This window comes from Panthera uncia, chromosome A2 (genome assembly GCF_023721935.1).
Source record: "Panthera uncia isolate 11264 chromosome A2, Puncia_PCG_1.0, whole genome shotgun sequence".
Taxonomy (NCBI): domain Eukaryota; kingdom Metazoa; phylum Chordata; class Mammalia; order Carnivora; family Felidae; genus Panthera; species Panthera uncia.
Window position 1 is genome coordinate 19,630,223 of NC_064816.1, and position 20,009 is coordinate 19,650,231.

General features: G+C 58.1%; 1 protein-coding gene across 1 annotated transcript; it reads right to left on the bottom strand.

The window, feature by feature from the left end:
• Positions 1-1,189: 1,189 nt before the first annotated feature.
• DUSP7 (dual specificity phosphatase 7) lies at positions 1,190-8,618 on the bottom strand. Its single transcript, XM_049640603.1, has 3 exons — positions 7,931-8,618; positions 6,022-6,456; positions 1,190-3,281 (listed from the first exon to the last, which is right to left on the bottom strand). The coding sequence occupies exons 1-3, from the start codon at positions 8,445-8,447 to the stop codon at positions 2,974-2,976; spliced, it is 1,260 nt and encodes a 419-aa protein (XP_049496560.1). The 5' UTR covers positions 8,448-8,618; the 3' UTR covers positions 1,190-2,973.
• Between the last annotated feature and the right edge of the window lie 11,391 nt (positions 8,619-20,009).

Sequence of the window (20,009 nt, forward strand, 5' to 3'; positions counted from 1 at the left end):
AAGGAGCTGGTAGCCATACATCTGGCACTAGAACCTAGGTCCTTTTGCTTGAAGAACCTACCTTCTACTGCTCATCATATGTCTGAAGGTGTGACTGCATTCTGGTTGAACCTAACTCATGGGCAGAGATGAAAAAAGCAGAGCCTCCTGGACAGCCCAACTGGGAGTCTTTAGAAAGAGTACCTGGGGCCAGCCCAGTGTTGGTCATAGTGGAAGGGATAAAGCCAGATGACAGACAGAGATGAGGAAATGGAGTTAGCACCTAGTGCCCGACAGGGCTCACTCAATTCTGCCAGAGGCAAAGGAAACATAAAGGAGCCCCCCATTCCCCATCTGTAACATGGATCTATGTTGCCCACTGAGGGCTTCACACCCCCAGGCCACGGCCACCATCCTTCTCCAGGCCCCTTCCCTCTTTCTTGCTCTGTGCTCCCAACCAGGTCCTGGGTTTTGTTGTTTTGTTTTTCAGGTCCTGTTTTTGAGCCCCCAGTGGGGGGGCCTACCTGGCGGGTGGATGCTCCCTTGAAGAATCCAGGCATGGCCGATTCCTCCCTGTAGGTCCAGGCCCAGACCAGGAAATGGAACGTAACATGTTCATTGTGTCCCAAACACCAGAAAAGCACTGAGTATCTGAGTGTGATTGGCTTGATTTTTATAGATGGAAACTGAGGCTACCCAGCTCCTGAGGAGCGAAGCAGTGCTGACCCATCACCAGGCAGGTTTGACATCCCACTGGCTTCCCAGGGACTGTGGGGTGGGGGTCAGGAGGATGAGAAGGTAATACTAGCATAGCCTCCATTCCATGCACGAGAGCAGCAAGAGAAGGGTCAGGGACCTAGGGCCCAGTCAAATCTGGGTATCGCGAATCTGGGTGATGCCTGAGTGGACAGCCCTGAGCAATTCAGGGTGGGCAGAGGTTCAGCTGTGTGACCTTGGTCTACAAAACCTGTCCAAGCTTCCATCTTCTGTCAACCAATCAGCAAAATCCCAGAGAAAGCCCTGAGGTCCCTGCCTGCAGTGCCTGAAGGCTGGGCAAATGCCACACCTCCGCTCCTCCCCCAAGGCCTGGCCACTCCTCCCAGTGAGGGCCTTAGGGGACTTCACACAGAGCAGGTGCTGGGATGCAGGTCACAGCCACTTTCCTTGCCACCCCCCAGCCTGGGCCCAGGCCCTTATTGGACAACACAACTTGTTTTAAAGAAAAAATAATATTTATTTGCAATATAAACAAAGTCCCGTTGCTGGTTCGGGATATATATATGTATGTGTGTGTGTATATATATGTAGGGTCACAAATTTTCCTTCATAAGATCATAAAGCAAAACTGGCCACCCTCTTGGCATACTCTCATTTACACAAATCTGATGCATCTTTCTGGGTTTTTCTTTTTAAAAGTAAAAAAGAGAAAGAACCATGTACAGCATGGAAGCTTTTCGTCAATTTCTCGACTGTGGCAAGATTTTAATCCGCTGCCTTAAAGAATCCCTGAAAACCGCCCCGTGAGGTAAGATGCAGTGGGGCAGAGTTTCCATGGCCTCACTCACATGCCAAGTGCCGGCTTGCTCAGGGACCCCAGCCTGACTACTCACCTCTCCCCGGGCCCCTGCAGTCCTGACACCTGGAGGGATTGAGGCTGGAGAAGGAACAAAACTGGAGAGGATAACGGAATCCGTGGCTTTGTTCTGTGGATCCTAGGAGGGGCGTGGACAGAGCCCCACACCCCGTTCACTTGTCCATCCTCGCCCCTTCCGCCCCTGCCCTGGGATTGAAACGGGTGCGAGTTTCCTGGTAGTAGAAGGCATGGGCAAGATGAGTGCAGGGCAAGCTTCCACGGGACAAGGGGGCTGGGAGTAGAGCTGGACCAAAGCAACAGCCAGAGTGAGGGACAGAAACTAGGAGGTAGGGCTGGGCCTCCACCACCGAAGCTTCCCCCGCCAGCCACTGGGCCTCCACTCTCAGTCACAAACAAACAGGGAGAGAGAGACAGAAGTAGTGGGTACGTATAGGAAGGGCCCGGGGCCCAGACCCTCCTACGGGCTGAGCCCAGAGGGCTAATGCTACTGCTTGGCAGTCCCCCACGACCCCACCTCCAGCAGGGCAGCGGCAGGGCCTCCCATCTCCTGCCTCAGGGGGTCTGCAGGGGCTGCTGGAGGGCAGAGAATGCAGAGGCCACCCAGGGCAGCCCACCTATTACGCCTTGCAGAGGTCATCACGGGCAAGTGCAGTGCCAAGGGGGCTGGGCCGAGGGGTGTGCATGACTGGGGGTGGGGGGGGGTCTGACACTAAGAGAGCAGCAAGCCACCCCTTCAAGAAGGACCTGCTGCAGAAACGGAGGCTTCACACATGTGCAAAACGCATTTGGTCAAGATCAACACGGGGTTTGTCTTTTCCATTAAAAACAAAAACAAAAACCAATAATTGCTTTTTGAAATAGGAAGAAAAACAAAACTGAGAACATTTCTCTCTCTCTCTCTCTCTCTCAGGATCAAGGAAGGGATGAAATACTGGTTTATACAATCCACTGTTGTATGTAGCCTGAAAATAACACTTTTCATTAAAAAAGAAAAATCAAGAAGAGCTTGAACACTCGCCGTGCTCCAGGGAGCTTGGATTTACCTGCCAAAAGTAAAAAGTAAACTCAGGTCCGTGGATGTGTCTTTAAAAAATAGCCAAACCGGCTGGGCCATTGGCTGATGGAGTGTCCTGGGACAAGGATGAGGCCCTGCTGGACTCCCAGGGCCATGTGTCTCAGAGCTCAGGGCCTCTCCACAAAGTCCTGCAGAGAGAGGCCTTGCTGTGGTTTCCGCCCTCCCCAGGGCAGCGAGGGAAGCTCAGCCACCCACCAGCCTGGGCCTCTGGGCACAGGCCATGTCCGATGATGTCTGGGTTCCGGCCGGACACAGCAGGAGTGGGCAGCTCACCTGGCCCAAGGGGGGTCGGGAGGGGCCGGCCCCACCCACCTGTGCCCCAGCCTCACGTGGACTCAAGGGTGTTGAGTGGGAACAGGTTGTGGTTGGTCGGCGTGGAGAAGTAGAGCTGCTCGCTGGGGGTGTGGTTGTCGCATGGGCTGCTTAGCCCCAGCGTCCGCTCGAAGTCCAGCAGCTGCCCCATAAAGTTGAAGTTGGGTGAGATGTTGGACTTTTTCCTCTTGACAAAGTCGTAGGCGTCATTGAGTGACAGGTTCATCTTCTGCATCAGGTAAGCCACGGTGACGGTCACCGAGCGGCTGATCCCTGCTAGGCAGTGCACCAGGACACCACACTTCTTGGAGCGGGCCTCGTCTGAAACACACAAGCATGGGTCAGGGAGGCTCCTCCTCCAGGGAGTCAGAGGTGGAGCAGAGGCACAGAGGGTGGCACGGCCACTAGCTGGTGCTGCCTGACTCTTGAGGGACCTGGTGAAGTCCCACATGAGCAGGACAGCAACTTGGCATGGAGGTCAAGAGCATGACTGACTGTGGCGTTAGCTTTAAGCCACTGGACATCCCTGTGCCTCGGTTTCCTCACCTATAAAATGGGCCCCCTTGTTCTCAATGCTCTTGTAAGGACCCGAGCCAAGAGAGGGCTCCACAAACACCAGCACCAGTTACGGCTGTGGTCATGGCTAGTCCCGCTGCTGCTACAGCTGAGTGCGCAGACTGTGCTGAGGGTGTCACCCGTGTCCTCTCAGGCCATCTGCACCACGGTTAGCAAGTTCATTTTATAAAGGAGGACGCAGACGCAAAGACAAAGTGACAAGCCCAAGGCCACACAGAGGCTCCTCCTAATGCACAGCACATGCCGTCAGCCTGTGACCTGGTGGTGGGGGCTGAGCTTGCTCTCCTGGTGCAGCTCCCATGGGTACCCCTTGAGAGTCTCCTGGGAAACAGGCCCGAAGGAAGCCCTCAAAAGGGAATCGGGGCCTGGCCCTACACTCAGCTCTGCCCCAGCCCCAGGGCCCAGGAGGAAGCTTAGCCTCCCAGGGCCCGGGAGGAAGGCTGCACTTGAGGCTTCACAAGTGAGGTTTGCTTAAGCGCAGCCCACCCACCTCACTTACTCGACTTCCCCCAGCAGGCCCATGCATCAGTAACATCTCCCACCACAGCCAGCCAGCTTCCGCCAATCCACCCAGCTTCCCCTGGTGCCACTCTCAGACTCCTCCGCTTGACCTACAGTAGGAGCTCAATAAATATTGGTCAAGCCACTGAACAACTCAGTCCTGTCATCCCTCCACCCCTGGGCCTAGGGTAGCTGACTCTCTCTGTGCCAAGGATGTAGATTAACAAGAGGCAGCTCTCTGGGGCCCTCAAGGTCCCCACCTCTGATTCTGAGACCACTGGGAGCCAGGCACAAAGGTGGTGCTTAATCAGTGCACTCGCACAAGATGACACGCAGGTTCACAAGCTGTTCTGCTTCTGATGCTCACTCCCTCTGGCCTGGCAGAGCTTCCCCTCCTCACCCCATAAGGGTACCCAAGGCTAAGTATGCAATAGGTACATAATCCAGATTCAGGGACTGACTAGGGGCAAGACCAGCAGGGCAAGAGATAGATATTGTGGCTTTGTGCAGAGTCCTGTGGTCTGACCTTGAGACTTCGGGCTAAAGGGGTGGTGGAGATGAGCTTCCAGTGGTGACACACCAGGATATGGGGAACACCTGGCCCCCAAACCCACTCCTGGGTGATCCAAAGTGAAACTGCTTCCGCTGGCTTTATTTTTAGCACTCTCAGGGTGTGGCTGAACAGTGTGGGGGCTGGGGCTTGATCCTGTCCCCCTGAGTCCTAGGGGATGCTTGGGCCTCTATTCCTTCACTTGTGTCCCTCCACCCCTCCACCCCCAGATGCAGAGGGGCCTTCAAAAAGGACAAAGACACCCATGACCCAGGCTCAGCCCCTGGAGTCTGTCCGGGGTCCCCTTTTCCCCTCCCCTTTCTCAGTGAGGGAGAGTGAATGCTCAGGCAGCATACACACACCTCTCCTCCGCCGCCGCCGGCAGCGTTCTCCTGGGCAGAGCTGGGAAGCTCTCCCATCGCCAGGTCACAGCCCCTCCCCCAGGCTTCAGCTTCCTTCCTTCCTCCCAGCCAGGCACCTAGTTTTGGTTCCCAGTAAGCGGATGAGGCGGGGAAGCCTCCCACTTCCTGTTATTAAAGCTAGCCCAGCCCAGCTGACAGCAAAACGCCCTCCACTGGACAGGGCTGCCGGCAGGAGAGGACTGTCCAGGCCACCTCCCCTCTACCATTGGAGGCTGGGGAGAAACACGGGGTCACCAGGCTCAGAGAACCAAGGGTTTACGTACACCCTGATCTTATATCTCTTCCCCACACCCTGGGAAGAGCCAGGGCCGGGAAGATGGCCTGTAGTCTAACAGCCTCCAGCTGGCCATGGAGGAAGCAGGATGGGGAGGTCAAAGATAAGGCAACTTGTGGAGCTTGAGTCAGCTGGGGATGTAGGGGGCTGAGGGCTCTAAGCCAAACAGCAGAATTGCAGAATGCTCTAGGGGAGGGCCCCTACACTCCAAGCAAGCCCCATAGGTTGCCGGAAGCATCTGGTGCCCCACCAAGTCACTCTGGGTCACCAGATTCCAAAAGCTGCCTATTTGGGGTAGGCCTCTGGCTTCAGGGCCACCCTTCAGCCCCCTCGGGTACAAAATAAAGCCCAAAGCCCAAAGAGGGACCGTGACAGCCCCCTCCTGGAGAGACATGTGTGCTGAGGCGTGATGCAGAGCAAGCAAGACTCGTGGGAGGTCTGAGAGCTGTGATGTTTCAGCTAGATGAGCCCCAAACAGCAGAACCAGAAAAACACAAGCTGGACAGTAAAGTCCATGGGGTGCCAACAGTTGCAGGGAGCCCAGGACTCAGGGGACTAAGGGCCTCGGTGACTCACAGCAGGCATGGGTTCACCCATGGGCATATGTTGGCACATGCAGGGCACACACAGGCCTCGACAGGCCCAGAGGTACCCAGTCAGGCGCGGGTGACACCCAAGTCCCGTACACACCTCGACGCACCTGCCCATCCACCCTGCCCAGAGCCCAGCGACACCTACCAATGAAGCTGATGGCCTCAGGGAAGAACTGGGAGAGGTTCTGGCTCCAGTGGTCAGAGATGGGGATCTGCTTGTAGGTGAACTCGCCACCGTGCTCAAAGGCATTGGGCAGGTTAGGCGTGACGTTGAGGATATACTTGATGCCGTACTTGCCGAGCACGTCCAGGTTAGTGGAGTCCTTGGCGCAGCCGAGGTAGAGGTAGGGCAGGATCTGGACGGGGAAGGCTGGTTGGCTGGATGGCACAGGGCTGCCGTCCGACTCAGTGGCACTGCTGGGCAACTCTCGGTCTGACTCTCCGTCTGAGCAGTCAGAGCTGATCCGCAGGCCCCCCAGGCCCAGCACTGAGGTGGGTGGTGAGCCACTTGGTGAGGACGAGCTGTCCACGTTGGTCTCACAATGCTCTGAATACTCTGTCTGGAACTTGTTGAAACCACCTGTGGCCAGGGTGAGAGGCCCTGGGTGAGAGACTGCCCATGCCACTAGACCAATGGGCTGCACAAGACCAACGATGGCCAGAGCTGCCCATGTCAAGCACCATAACCCAACAGCCAACGTGGGCCAGGCAAAGTTTGTTACACATGTACCTTCTCCTGTGTTCTCTAGATCTATCCTACGACCCACTGGACAGAATGGGAAACTGAGGCCCCAGGAGGTGAAGTAACATGCCAGAGCTCCATTCCCTTACCCATAAGGCTTCACAGCCCCGGCCATACCACCAGCTTTAGGGCACTTAAGGCCAGGCCCCAGCTCATTCATCTTCCACAGCTCCCATGCATACCTGGCACCCATGGGTGCTCAATAACTGCTAAGTGGTAAAGGAGAGCCGACAACCCAATCTCGGGCTAGCACCTGTGGGTTTGCAAGCCCTTCTTATAGATGAGACTGCAGGGGCTGGTGCTGTGTCTAGGTCAGTTAGAGGCACAGAGGGCCTGGGCCTCCGGACTGGGAGTCCAGTACCTGCTCCTCACCACAACAGTTAGGAAGGGCAGTGTTAAAGTGTTGGTTGCCCCTTTCCCCCCACAGTGGCAAGTTCATAAAAAGGGTCCCAAACTCCCCCTCTCTCCCTTAAAACACAAGACCCCCAGCCTTGGAAACACGGAGGGAGAGAGCTGCTGGGGCTTTACAGAGAGAAGAAATGGGGAGCGTCTTGCAACTAGGCATGGGCCCTGCGCCCGAGGGTGCTGCAGGCCTCCCCTCCCCGCCTGCCCGCCTGCTGCCAGCAAGAGGCCATTTTGGAATGTTAATTGGAAACACCGGCTGCAGCCACTCGCCCCCCAGCTGCCTCCCCCTTCCACAAGCTCTAGGGCAGGAGGCTGGGGATTTAGGGGTCCTGGAAAGCCAGGGAAAGGGACACTGCTTATAGGCCTGCCCCAAGTGCCCCAAGAGGCTGTGTCTCCAAGTAGTGAGACCAATGCTGAGATGCCCAGGGTACCCCAACCCAAACGGTCCCTATACCTTGAGGGCATGCATAATGCTGCCAAAGACTCCCCTAGCCTGACCCAGGTCTTCCAGGGACACGCATTCTAGACTGGAGGAGCTGGATCTGGGTGCCCGGTCGCTTTTCGGGTCCCAGGAGGAGGCATCTCCCTCCTCTGAGGGGCTCATCTGGGCGCTGCCATGGCCCCAACGACAGGGGGAGAAAAAAAAAAAAAAAAGGAAATCTCAGGCCAGGAAAAGTTTGTTCGGCCCACTCGAATCGTGCCGAGAAGGGGGCACAGAGGCGACCCCATGCTAGCCTAAACGCTCACTGCGGAGGCCGAGCTCCCGGTAGCGGCGGATGCGGGCCGGGGGCGACGTGGCGCCGGCCGGGCAGGCGGAGCGCAAGGAGAGAAAGTAGCCTCCGGCGGGGGCGTCAGGGAGCCGCGGGAGAGCCCCAGTCCTGGACAGGGGTCTCAGTGCTGCCCTCACCTTGGAGGTAGTAGGCCTGGCAGCCGTCGTCGCGAAGCTTTTGCAGGAGCAGGCCAAGCACCGAGGCAGGAGCGCCGGGCTCTGGCTGCCACTCGGCCGTGGCCTCGTCGTAGAGCAGCACGGTGGCCGCCTTGCAGCGCGTGGCGAAGCGCTCCTTGTCGGCGTGGTTGGGGATGATGGAGCGGATGGGCAGGTTGCCCTTGCGCAGGCGGCGCAGCATGAGGCCCGGGATGGCCAGGTTGATGGCCGTCTCGATGTGCGACGACTCGAAGAGCTCATGCGGCCGGCAGTCGAGCAGCAGCAGGGACGCGCCGCCGCGCGCCTCCAGCTCCTCCTGCAGCCACTCGGCGCTCTTGCAGGGCATGGCTCCCGCACCCGTCGCAGCTCCCGCGCCGGTGCTAGCGCCGGACCCGGACCCCGCACCGGGATCCGACCCCGCCCCGGTGTCCCCAGCTGCCGACGCCCCCGAGGCCGACATGTGCGCCCGCGCTGGGGGGCCGCGGAGCTGGTTTTTCATGGGGAGCGCGGGCGGCCCGGGGCAGGGGCCGGGCAGCCCTGCCCTGGGACGGCGCCCCGGCCGCGCGGGCCCCAGCCGCGTCTCCGGGCGCCCGCCTCCCGCCGAGCTGCGCGCCCGCCGCCCCGGCCTCCCGGCCTCCGTCCTGCCCGGCCCTCCGCGCGCCCCGCGGCCTGACAGCCCCAATTAAACCGCGGCTCTGGCGGCCGCGCGCCGAGGCGTCCTCCGGGGGGCGGGGCTGCAGGGCCGGCGCCGGGGCTTAAAGGCGCAGCGCCTCCGCCGCCCCTCCTCACGGAGTACGGGGGCGCGCTGGCTGCCCCGTGAGTCCTGAGACCTGCGCCTGCCCGGGCCCTCTCCCTGCCTCAGCCCGGAACCGGCTGTGATTTGCCTGGACTGCCCGGCCAAGACCTTTCCCTCTAAGCCCGCGCACCCAGGTCTTCCGAGTCCTACCTTGAAGGGCTGCCCTAGGGTCTTCCTGCGCCTAGCATCCCCTCCCCCACTTTCACTGAAGCAGAGTCTCCCCAGAGATGGGGCGGGGGGTGGGGGCCGTCACGCTGAGCCAACCTCCCCTCCTTCTATCAACCCCATTCATTCATTTTCTCAGCGAGTTCATTCAACAACTGGAAATTGAACGCCTACTACGCGCCAGGCACTGTGCTTAGGAGGTCACCGTTTCAGGCAACTGCCTAGTCACTATGATGGCCACAGGCTCTGAGACCTGAAAGGGGGTCCCATCCCAGCAGGCCTGATGGGGAATCAGCAACTAGGGACGGGTGGAGTAGGAGGACCCAGGGCCGTGCCACACTCCACGGGCAAGAGTGGTGAAATCCTGGAAAGGACCGGCCCTGGGAAGAAAGAGCGAGCCCTTTAAGGAAGCTTTACAAGCGGGGAGGTGACAGGCGCCGAGTGAAGCGCCACGTGACTTTTTCACAGGGGCGGGTGGGAGGGGGAGCTCTCCTTTATCATCAGGTCTCCCTCTCCAACCTCCTTCCCAATGTACCAATCAACTTTCGAGGTAGGCGGGAGTGCGTCGCGCAGATGGCCAATCGAGACCGAAGGAGGTGGTTGGGGAGTGAGGCGGGGGCTCGTCACCAGTTCCACCCAGTGCGGAGAAGTGGGCGGAGTCTCCGCGAGCGCCGTGTATCGGCTCGCAGGAGGGCGGGGCGGAGGAGGTGAATGGAGCCGCAGGTAGCGCTGGAACAAAGCGGCTCCACTCGAGCCGCGCGCGCGCGTGCGCAGGGACTGCCGCGCTTTTCCTACCGAGCCAGTGTCATCTGCCCGGGGAGGGAATTAGCGGCTAGGCCCTGCTGTCCGCCCGATCCGTTTTCTGCAGGCGGAGTGTCCTAACTTCCTTGCGGTTTAACCCTCCCACTCTGCCTGAGTCTGGTCGGCAAACAGCCACTAGCTTCTACCTACCCCTAGCTGGAGGGAGTCGGGGTCAGAGGCGGGGCCGGAGGTGCTTGAGATTTGCCGAAGGGAGGGCTTCTGGAACCCGGAGGATTTGAGCTTTCCTCTGACAGGAAGGCAAGAAGAGGGGCGGCGCTGGAGCAGTCCCCACTTCCCCCAGTCTTCCATGTGGAGGTTGAAGGGTTCCAGAGCCACAGGGCTGTGTCTCAAAGGAGCAGGGGTCTCTCCCACAGTCACACTCAGAAACTCCAGAGCATTGCAGCCAGAGATGGTCTTACCACCCGGGATTCCATGACCAGAGAGGTGAAAGGAGAATCGTGTCTCTGGCTTCTGCCCAGGGTTGTCGGGGCGGGGGGAGGAGGTGGGTTGCAGGGAGAACCTACTTCCTTGGAGTCCTAGGACCTGTAGAAAAGCTTCCAGGGTCTGAGAAGCCCAGATCCAGACTCTGCCCTGTCACTTGATGATATGTTGTGACTGACGATAGTTCTCACCCCTGGGCCTCAGTTTTCCAGATTATGGGAGAGTGCTGGTTTGGCAAGAGCCCAGCAAGCCCATCACAGATCTGTCCAGCTGTGAGGGTACTTCTCTGCGGTAGGGCCCTTGGCTGGCTGTCCAGGTGTTGGTTGTCAGGGATGGAGGCAGCAAGTGAGAAAGAAGCTTGAGCAGACCCACACTGGAGGGGACCTGCTGGCTGGTGAATCGTTCCTCAGCGGGCTTGTTGAGGGCTTACTGGAGCTTCAGGTACAGCAGTGCCCAAGGAGAAAATTGGTCACTGCTCTCACTAGTGGGGGCACAACTGAAATGGGGACCTCCAATGTGTCCCCACAGTCCCTGTCCCCCCCATGGAGGAGAAAGAACCTCCCTGGACAGAGGAAAGGAGGCCCTGCCACCCCTCCCATTAGCTTGTGATGGCTCCCTTGTCTCCCCCTCAGGACTCTTCCAGGAGGCATGCACACGCTAGAGGAGAGACCTGTGAGGATGTGTGGAAATGGAGAAACTCTCCAGGAGGTGGGGGCGTCCTCCAGCAGGGATGTAAGAAGAGGCAGCGTTCAGATGACTACAGGATGAGGGGGGCACTGAGAAGAGGGTGACATTAGAAGCAAAGGAGTGGAAGAGAATTAGTATGGCAGCATGAGCTGCCAGCAAGGTTGTAGGCTCCCATCACTCAGCTTGGAGGAGTAGCCCAAAGCCTTGGTTCCTGAGTGGAAGCCCTGCCTCCAGTCTTGAACAGCTAATAAAGTGGATCATAGCAGGGATGCCCTGGATGTATGTGTATATGTGTGCAGGCGTGTGCAAGGGGGAACACAGAACCCTCTGACTTACAGAGCATAGCAGGAACTTGCCCTTGTTCAGACAGCAAGAGACCAGAACCACCTCTGTCCAGGGCCTTGCCCTTTAACAGTGAGCCGCCCTCAAGAATTCTGGGAAAGGGTACCTGGAAGAGGGAGCCTGGTGCCCTGGGCAAGGTCTTGTGATCAAAGACATTCCTCCTCTTCAGGAATGTGGCCTTTCCTGCCCTTCAGGGTTCAGGCCCTCCCTGCAGCCCCCAGGAGAGGTGCCCCACCTCCCCTCTTCCCCCTCACCAGGGTCTCCCTGAGGGCCAGTGTGAGGGCCCTCAGAACAGGTCTGGGTCCCTGGAGGTGAGCTAGTCTCAGGAGAGGAACTGCAGGTAGGGTATGTTTGAGCTCTCTGAAGGCTGTCCCTTTCTCCCACACACCTCCAGGCCTTTGCACACACTACTCCCTCGGCCTGGACATTTTTTGACCTCACCCTTTGCCTGCCTTCTAGAAGATCCCAGTTCAGGTGTCACCCTCAGAGAGGTCTCCTCTGATCCTCCAGGCTAGAATTACCCACCTTGCTCTGTGCCCCTGGGACCCCTGCCCCCATCTTTGCTCTGGAATCTATCACTGCCACTGTTCAACACCCCCCACCAGACTTTCTCCCTTTGGACACCCAATGGCATATCTACCTCCCCTCAAGCCCGTTCTTCCTCCTGCCATCTGTTTCATCCCTGTTCCCCTCAGGTGCCAGGCCTGAGCCCATGAGGCGTGTTTGGAGCTACCTTCCCTGTCTGCACATAATCCATCCCCAGAAGCACAGTGAAGGGGCGTTCCCAGCAGGGCAAGTCTCGGCTATGACAGTGGGATGTTTGATGTGAATTGAGCCGATATGAACTGATATGCCCCCCCTCCCCCACCACACACACATCTACATGGTTGGTAACCCAGGAACTATGTCACCAAGAATAATTTAAGCATCTTGGAAGCAAACTTTCCCTTTTCCACTGGTGCCCATGGATTTCTTAGATAGGCCAACATTTTTTTTTAAAGTTCATTTATTTATTTTGAGAGAGCATGAGAGAGAGAGAGAGAGTTGGGGGGGAATCTCAAGCAGACTCCACATTGTCAGCACAGAGCCCAATGTGGGGCTTGAACCCACGAACTGGGACATCATGGGCCAATATGGTTTTGAATAGCATATGCCAGAGTGCAAGGAACGGCGGGGGGGGGGGGGGCAGTTCCTTGCCCTCCTAGCCTAAGAAGGCTAGTGCAAATTTAGGGTGAGCTCCTGCTTACTTCCAGGAGGGCAGTTGGCAATAAGGATGGATTTCACATCCCACCATGAGATCTGAGAAGGGGCTGGGGAGAGGGCCGGGTACTCCAGGCCAACTGTGCCTGAGACCCAGACTGAGGGTCACTCTGCTTGTCCCTGAACTTGGGACAGCTTCTTCTCCATCCCTTGGTGGGGTGCCTGTGTGAGTTGCAGTCAGAACGGGTAATGTCTAAGCTGGGCCAGAAGGGAATTGTGGAAGGCCCTGGCAACTCCCTTGCCCTGGACAGAACTCTTGCTGTGCAGTCCTGTGCTTGTACGTGTACATACACGCATGCAAGGACACACACTAAATGCTGTATCATATGCTCACAGGCATAGATATGTATGTGTGCAGAAATATACAATACACATAGACACACACAGACCCTGCACGTCTGGGCGCTTGCCACTCTTGTTGGAGGTAGCCAGGAAGGGTTCTTACAGGCTGGGGGAATCTGCATTCCCCTCCCCCAGACCTCCAGTCACCTGGACTCACCCTGTCCTATTGGCTATTGCTAGGATCTCTTGTGGTGACAAGTTCTGAATCGAACCACGTTCTGCCGCTGCCTTCCTTCCAGTGGGGAACTGCCAGGCCTTGGGTGATGGCAGTGCAGCATGGGGAAGCTATGGCCCAGACAGGCGGCGCTAGTGTTAGGGAGCCACGTGCCTGTTCATCCCCCACCCCCCCTGCCCTGCCCAGGTGTGTGGGCCAGAGGGGTGGGAGGACAGGGCCCTGGGGAGCAGGTGGGAGAGGGTTACACCTAGGATAAGCAGAGAACAAGACCCAGCAGGATGAAACTCCCCAAGGCTGCCTGGAGAAGGCAAAGGGGAAGAAGTAAGGAGAGCCAGCTCCCCACCATTCATGCTCAGACGTTTCGGGGCACCTGCTCTGGGCCAGGGAGTGTGCAGGGAAGGCAACTGGGACCTGAGAGGGGAGCTAGGCCAAAGTAATTCCTCCCTCTCCCAGCTCCCCACCCAGCAGTGGCAGAGCAGGCCCTCAGCCGACCTCCCTCCCCAAGTGGATCCCCGTGGCTTACTTGAGAGTGTGCTTCTCTCAGTTGCATACCCAGCCCACCGGGGTCAGCCTGAGGAGGGAGACTACAGGACACAAACACAGGGCTTTGCCATGCTTTGTCCCTGGCAGGCATTACTAGTCAATCACAGCACTTTCTCCTGCTGAGCCACTCTCTGGCCTCAAAACCCTTCCAAGCAGGCATGACCAGCTGACTGATTGTGGTAGGCAAGGGAGATAAAGCCTATTTGCTAAGGCTTCGATTCACAGCCAGACCAGCAATGGCCTCTCTGTCCCCAGCCCCAGCTCACTTCACCCTGACCTTCTCCTGCTCCCTACTCTGTGCCCAGACACAGCACCTCTGCTTCCACACACTTCCTCATTCCATACTCCCACCCTCTGAAATCATCTCCAGCTTCTGAGGGGCCTCAGCCTCAGGAAGACTGCCTTGCCTGATCTCAGCAGAGTCTGCTCCTTCTCCTGGTCCTTCCTGGGCAGTCCATACTTTCTGCCCTCTCCCCACTTAAGGGCAGTTCAGCTCATGGGGATCTGTGGTAGAGCAGGTCCAGTCATGGAGCCTCACCTGTGACTTCACCTATGTGAGCTCTCCTTTCATCACTGGAGTCCCACTGTGGTCACCCAGAGTCCTAGGGCCCAACCAGGCCTTCCTCATGGCCCGGCCCTCCCTCCATTCCAAGCTCTCCCCAGCATTAGGGCCCCCTTAAGGGAGATGGGGGTCTCCCGGGCTGCTCTCTGCTCAGGGCTGATTTGGGACTGATGTCAAGCAGGCCTGGTTTTTGTCCTAGCACAAAGGCCACACCCTGTGCTGCCCTCATCCTATGGCAGCTTTCACATCCTCAGCCCTGCATGCACCGAGATTCTCCAGTGAGGAGACCAGGGCTTGTCTGTTCCACAGGTGGGGAAGCTGAGGCCTAGGAAGGGAAATGTCTTGCCCAAGGGCCTGGCTGCAGGCCCAGCCAGTTACTCACTTACCCATTGGGCCTGGGGTGAGTCATGGTGGCCCAGGTGATGGGAAGGAAACACATAAACACGGGCAAGTGGGAAGGGCAACCTTGGAGACGGGGGGAGGGGGGTAGTGCCTGCCTGGGACTCCCAGCTATGAGCTCCCACACACAGGCCCCTGTGGGCTTACTGGGAAGGTGCACACCTGACGGTCTCACATCCTGTTCCCTTCTGGCTCTGTGTCCAGGCTTTGCATCACCTCTGGAAAGGCTGTCAATGCATTTGACAGATGGGGACACTGAGGCCCATGGTAACCAATCAAGCTGTGGCAGGGGGCTGGGCCCCAGACTAAACCCAGAGCTCCTTTCCCCCAGGTGAGGGGCTCCCTGCTGGCTCTTATTGCAGCTCCAGGACCCTGTAGGAGGAGACCCAAGCATAGTCCACAGGGAGCCTTTGCTCTACTTGCTCTTCCCCATTTCTGGGGTGGCAGGGGGCCAACACAGGCAGGGTGGGGGACAGACAGGAGGCATGTACAGCTATTCGCCCCATAACAAGAGGGGGCTATATCTTGCACGTAGCTTATGTGCTATCAAACGCTCTTTCTGCTTCCATGGCATACTTGGGTAATCCATCCCATGACCCAGTTTTAGAATCTGCCTTCCCAGGCTCTCCTACTTCTCCCTGGCCCATCTTCCCAGCCTCCTTCCCAGCCCCTGCTCCATTCCCTACACGGCAGCCAGAGGGATCTTTTGAGAATGTGAATCAGACTTGGCCTTTTCTGCTGTAAAGCTTCCCATTGTCCTGGCAGAGTCCCAGCTCCTCTCTGTGGCCAGTGTGGCCCTTGATGATGTGACTCTGCCCCTCTCTCCACCTCCCTGCCTCTTCTCAGGGCTCAAGGTTCTCTGACTGCCCCCACTCTCCCAGCCCAGCCCTGTCCCTATGTTGTCCTCCTGCTCTGTGTTTAGGGCCTTTGCACTCACTGGTCCCTATGCTGGAAACCTCTTCCCCCAGTTTTTGCCTTTAAATACCTTCTTATCCTTCTCCCCAAACCCACTTATCCTCCAGAGTCAGAGTGGACATCTAGGAAGTGGCTGAGCCAGCATTGGAACCCCCCTCTCCTTCTAGACTTTGTGTTGTCAGCCCCGAGCCCATGGTCCTATGATTTAAAATGCCTTTGGTTCTCCCCGCACACTGGTTGGTTCTGGAAGCCTCTCACTTCCATTTCCCACTTGCACCTCAGCCTGTCCTGCATGACTGCCCACAGTCACTCCGTGAGATCACCTGGAGCCAGAAGAGGCTCTTTGCCATGAAGGGATGGATTCCTGCTCTCAACTTGCCTAGCAGGACCTCGTCCCCAACCTCAGGCTATAGGCCTCAATTTTGCTGTTTCAGAGAGGGCTCTCCTACCCTGCCATCCAGGTGCAGCTTACCCTTCCTCCAAAGACTGAGCCAAAACTTCTACCTCTTGGTGGACTCAGAGGTCCCAAGCCTGGGTTCCAATCCTGCATAGAGCTACCCTGGAGGAGGGGCTGGGCTGGGGGCTAGACTCAGCTGGGAGGCCCATCCACTGACACTGAGGTCATCCCTAGCGGGCCAGAAGCTGCTGGGCCTGCTTTCCTGAGTGCTCAGAAGAAGGCAGAGGAGAGAGAGAAAGAGTCCAGATAAGCCCAGGTGACCCAGTTCCCTGCCCCAAAGCCACAGTTCCCCCTCCCAGAGTCATTACTCTGAGCTGATTCCCCCTCCCTCTTGTGACATTTGGGGCTTATGGGCAGCACCTCATGATCCCACCTAGGCTCTGAGGGATGGAAGCCAGGGCTTTGGGAGTAGGAGTCCTTAACAACCTGCCCATCCGGTCACCATATTGCCCTTGACCTCTTGCTCCAGGCTTCTGATCCTTCCGAGGCCACCTCTGCCAGGAAGGGCCTGGAGTCCCAGGGCCTGAGCAGGGGTGGGAGGCCAGAGAGATCTTGGACAGAGGTTCCCAGTCAGAGCAAAATCAGGAAGCAGTGATGGAGTCAGGAGCGTGTGTGTGTGTGTGTGTGTGTGTGTGTGTCCAGGTCCTGTCTTTGCTGAACCGGCCTATGTTTTTTTGATTGGGAGAGCCAGCAGTGGCAGGCTCCTGACAGTAAAGCCAGTCCAACCTTTGAGGCTGGGAGGGTGGAGAGGCTGGGAATTCCCAGGGTATCTGAGCAGGGCGGAAGTGCCAGGGGCCTGGGCTGGGTCTGCTTCTTCGGGTGGGCCAAGGGGTGGAGACTGCTAGGTCTCTCTGTAGCTGCCAGGCCTAATTGCCTCATTAGTATCTGCCTGCCGTCCGGGCCTGTCTGGTTCCCTCCCCAACGGCCCAAACAGCCCTGTTTTTCAGGAATCCCTCCTACAAGGCACTGGTGACAGTGACAGTGACCACATGATCATGACGAGGCTGGGGAAATGGCCTGGGCCAGGCATGAATTTGCTGTGTTGAGGCCTCAGTGTCCAGCCCCATCCCAGGTTTCATGCCCTGTGCTGTCCCACATGGGCTCAGCTGTCAAGCTGCCTGCTGGGAGCTGGATATACTGTGTTCCCAGGCACACGGGGACCAGTAGCAGCACCAGAAAACAGTCTAGAGGACTCCCTTCCTGGTCTGTTCCTACCCACCCCTACTCCTGCCACAGGGGCATGTGCCCCAAGACCTGGGAGAATCCATCCCTGCAAAGACTAGGGTCTCCTGGGAGAGAGGAGTCTAAGGGACTCTGACTCTTAGGGCCCCGAGCAGGAGCCAAGATGAGTATACCATGTGTGTTGGGACAGGGCAGGAGTGAGAGGAGGGTGGTGGGTGGAGATTGGGGGACCCGACCAAGAGACCTGGTTCTAATCCTGATTCTACCACAGGCCTCCCTTCTCTGGGCCTCAGTTTCCTCCTCTATAAACTGGGGGGTGCAGTATGCCAGGCAAACTGCTCTGAGGCAGGAGGAAGCCCACCGTTGAAGGGCCCAGCCGAGGGCTGAGCACATGTCCCCTGAGTCAACCCTCTTGTGCCTGGACGGTCGGGACAGGGCCCTGGGGGCAGGTGATGACCCCCAAGGGAAGGCCTCCGGGAGCAGAGGGATGGGAAGGGGGCTTGTAGCAGCTGTGCCAGGGAACGTGAGCAAGATGGGCTCTGAGCAGAGAGGCCGGCCCCGACAGGGAGGTTAAACAGAGACTGAGGAGACAGAGCATCTCTTCTGAACCTGGAGCTGTTGGCTGCCCTGTCCTGAGGCTGATGTCGTGGTGGGGGCGGTGGCATGGACGCTCCCAACACCTGGGGCCTGCCTGTGCAGGTCCCTTCCCGTAGGGCAAGGCCCTACCCGCCAGCCTTCTGCCTTTGACTCTGTGGCCACGCCTGCCCACCCACCTGGCTGCCCTCCCATAATGAAGGGTAGGGAGGGAATCAGAGTCATCAGGACCCCAACATGGCTCAAACATGGTCCTACCTCCAAGCCTTGGCCATGCCAGCCCCCTGCTGCCTTCTGTTCACCCTTCCTTAGCTGTCACCCCCATTCAGTTCCCACCTTTTGCTCAGACCCAGCAGACAACAGCCCCTGCTCTGAACCCAGAGAGACTTTCCCATCATGGGGCTTCGACCTATACCTCCTGCCTCCTCAAGGGCTTTTCCTGTAGCACTGTCCAAAATGGGATCCATGGAATACTGGGCTGGCCTGGCACACCTCGATAAAAGAAGTTAAGTGGTCAAACGTCTGGAAAACACTATGAGCTCTGTGGCCCAAGCTGCATAGCATTGGAGTGTTAAATGCTCTGACAAGTCCTGCAAGGATTGAGCTGGATTTATTTTGTTCATCAAGCATTTCCCAAACTCTGGCAACCACAGCATGAGTTTCCTGCATAACCTCCACTATCAGCTCATGGGACTGTGCCCTCAGCATGTCCTTCGGGGGAGAAAGTGGCCTTATGTTGCCCAGTGGCTGTTCACACCACATTCTCTTCCCTGGACTGTGCTTCCCATCTTCAGGGTCATCAAGGTGATCACTCAGAACCCCATACCCTTCTTCTGGCCTGCTGTAGGGCCCTGCGGTCTGCTTTCTGCCAGCAGGTCCAGCCACCCCTGTGGGATCAGAAGCTAGTCTGGTGGGAAGGTGAGGGTGATAAATGGATGCTGGGCAACAGGCTGGAGAGGAAGAAGATGAGCCAGACACTCAGCCATGTTTCTCCCAACCGGCAGCTGCCAGCTCTTGGCCCTGACTGGCTCCGGTGGCCTCTAGCTCGAGGCTGCACAGGGCTGGGTGGGGTGGATAGAGGGGCTGTGCTGTCTCGGCTTGGGAGCTGCGGACGGGCTCCCCTCCCCAAGCCCAGGCCAGAGTTGGGTTACGAGCCCTGAGGGTCTCCTAATGAGTTCCACATGCAAGTGGATGCCTCGGAGAGGAAATGGGCAGGGGCTGGGGCAGGGGAGAGGGGACTGAGGATTGGAAACATGTGTGGAGGAGGAGAAGGAGGATGGGGAGGACGACAGAGAGGTGGGGGAGAAGGAAGGGGAGCAGCAAGAGGAGGAGACTTTATTCTCAGAAGTCCTGGTGCCTACCTCTCACAAGGTTGACTGCCAGGCCCCCAAGTCCCTGTCAGAGGCCCCCAGGCCACCAGTCTGCTGGGAGAGTGGTCGGAGGGACCTCAGAGGGCCTACTCCTCTTTACTTCAGGTGGAAAAAGCCCCAACCTCCTGGCCCTGCTTGGTGGGGGTTCTGAGCCATTAGGGGCAGGATAGAACCCGCTGGGTGGGAGGGGCCATGGGGGCATAAGGAAGCCCCTCCAGTGCCAGCCAGCCTGGCCAGCAGCAAAATACTCCTCCAGATCCAGCCCGGCTTCCCCTACTCCACTGGAGAGCCCTGGGTGCAGCAAGGCCACTGACTCGTCAACCCTGACTCCCACCTTTGCCCCTCTTGGCTAGTGGGTGGGCAGGGAGGCCTGGCATGTGGGTTGGCTGCCCTACCACCCCTCCCACTCATGTGGGCACCTGGACTGGCCTGGTAGCTGGAAACCTCATTAGGAAAAACAAAGGCTGTGCAGCAGCCATGTTGACATGTGGGGTGGGGCTGTCTGGTGAGAGAGACCCACAGTGGGTAAGGAGCAGAGTCTCAGGACCTTGTGGGGTACAACAGATCTCCCCCACCTCCCAGGAGTACCGGTTGAGCCCCAGGTTTCCAGCCAGCTGACCAAGGTGGAGCCTGGAGTGGGCCTTATAACCAGCTGGCCAGCCTGCAGGACTCCGATGCCAGGAGCCCAGCCCTTCAGCCCCTACCTCCAGCCCCCTCCCCAAGCCATGGACTGGAGCCCAGCAAGGACAAGGTCTGCTCTTAGAGCTTTGTGTGAATTGTCTCAGTGAGTCTTCCCAGCAGCCCTATGAGGTCACTCCTGCTCTTACCCTATGTCATGGAGGAAGAGGCTGAGGTACAGAGAGGTGCATACAGAGCATTCCTGGCATCAGAAATAGTGGGTGCAAAGGTCCTGCGGCTGGAATGTGCCTGGTGTGTCCAAGGAACAGCGAAGAGGCTGGTGTGGCTGGAGGGGCATGAGAGGAGGGTGGAGGGGGTGGCAAGAGATGGGGTAGGGGACAGGCAGGAATGA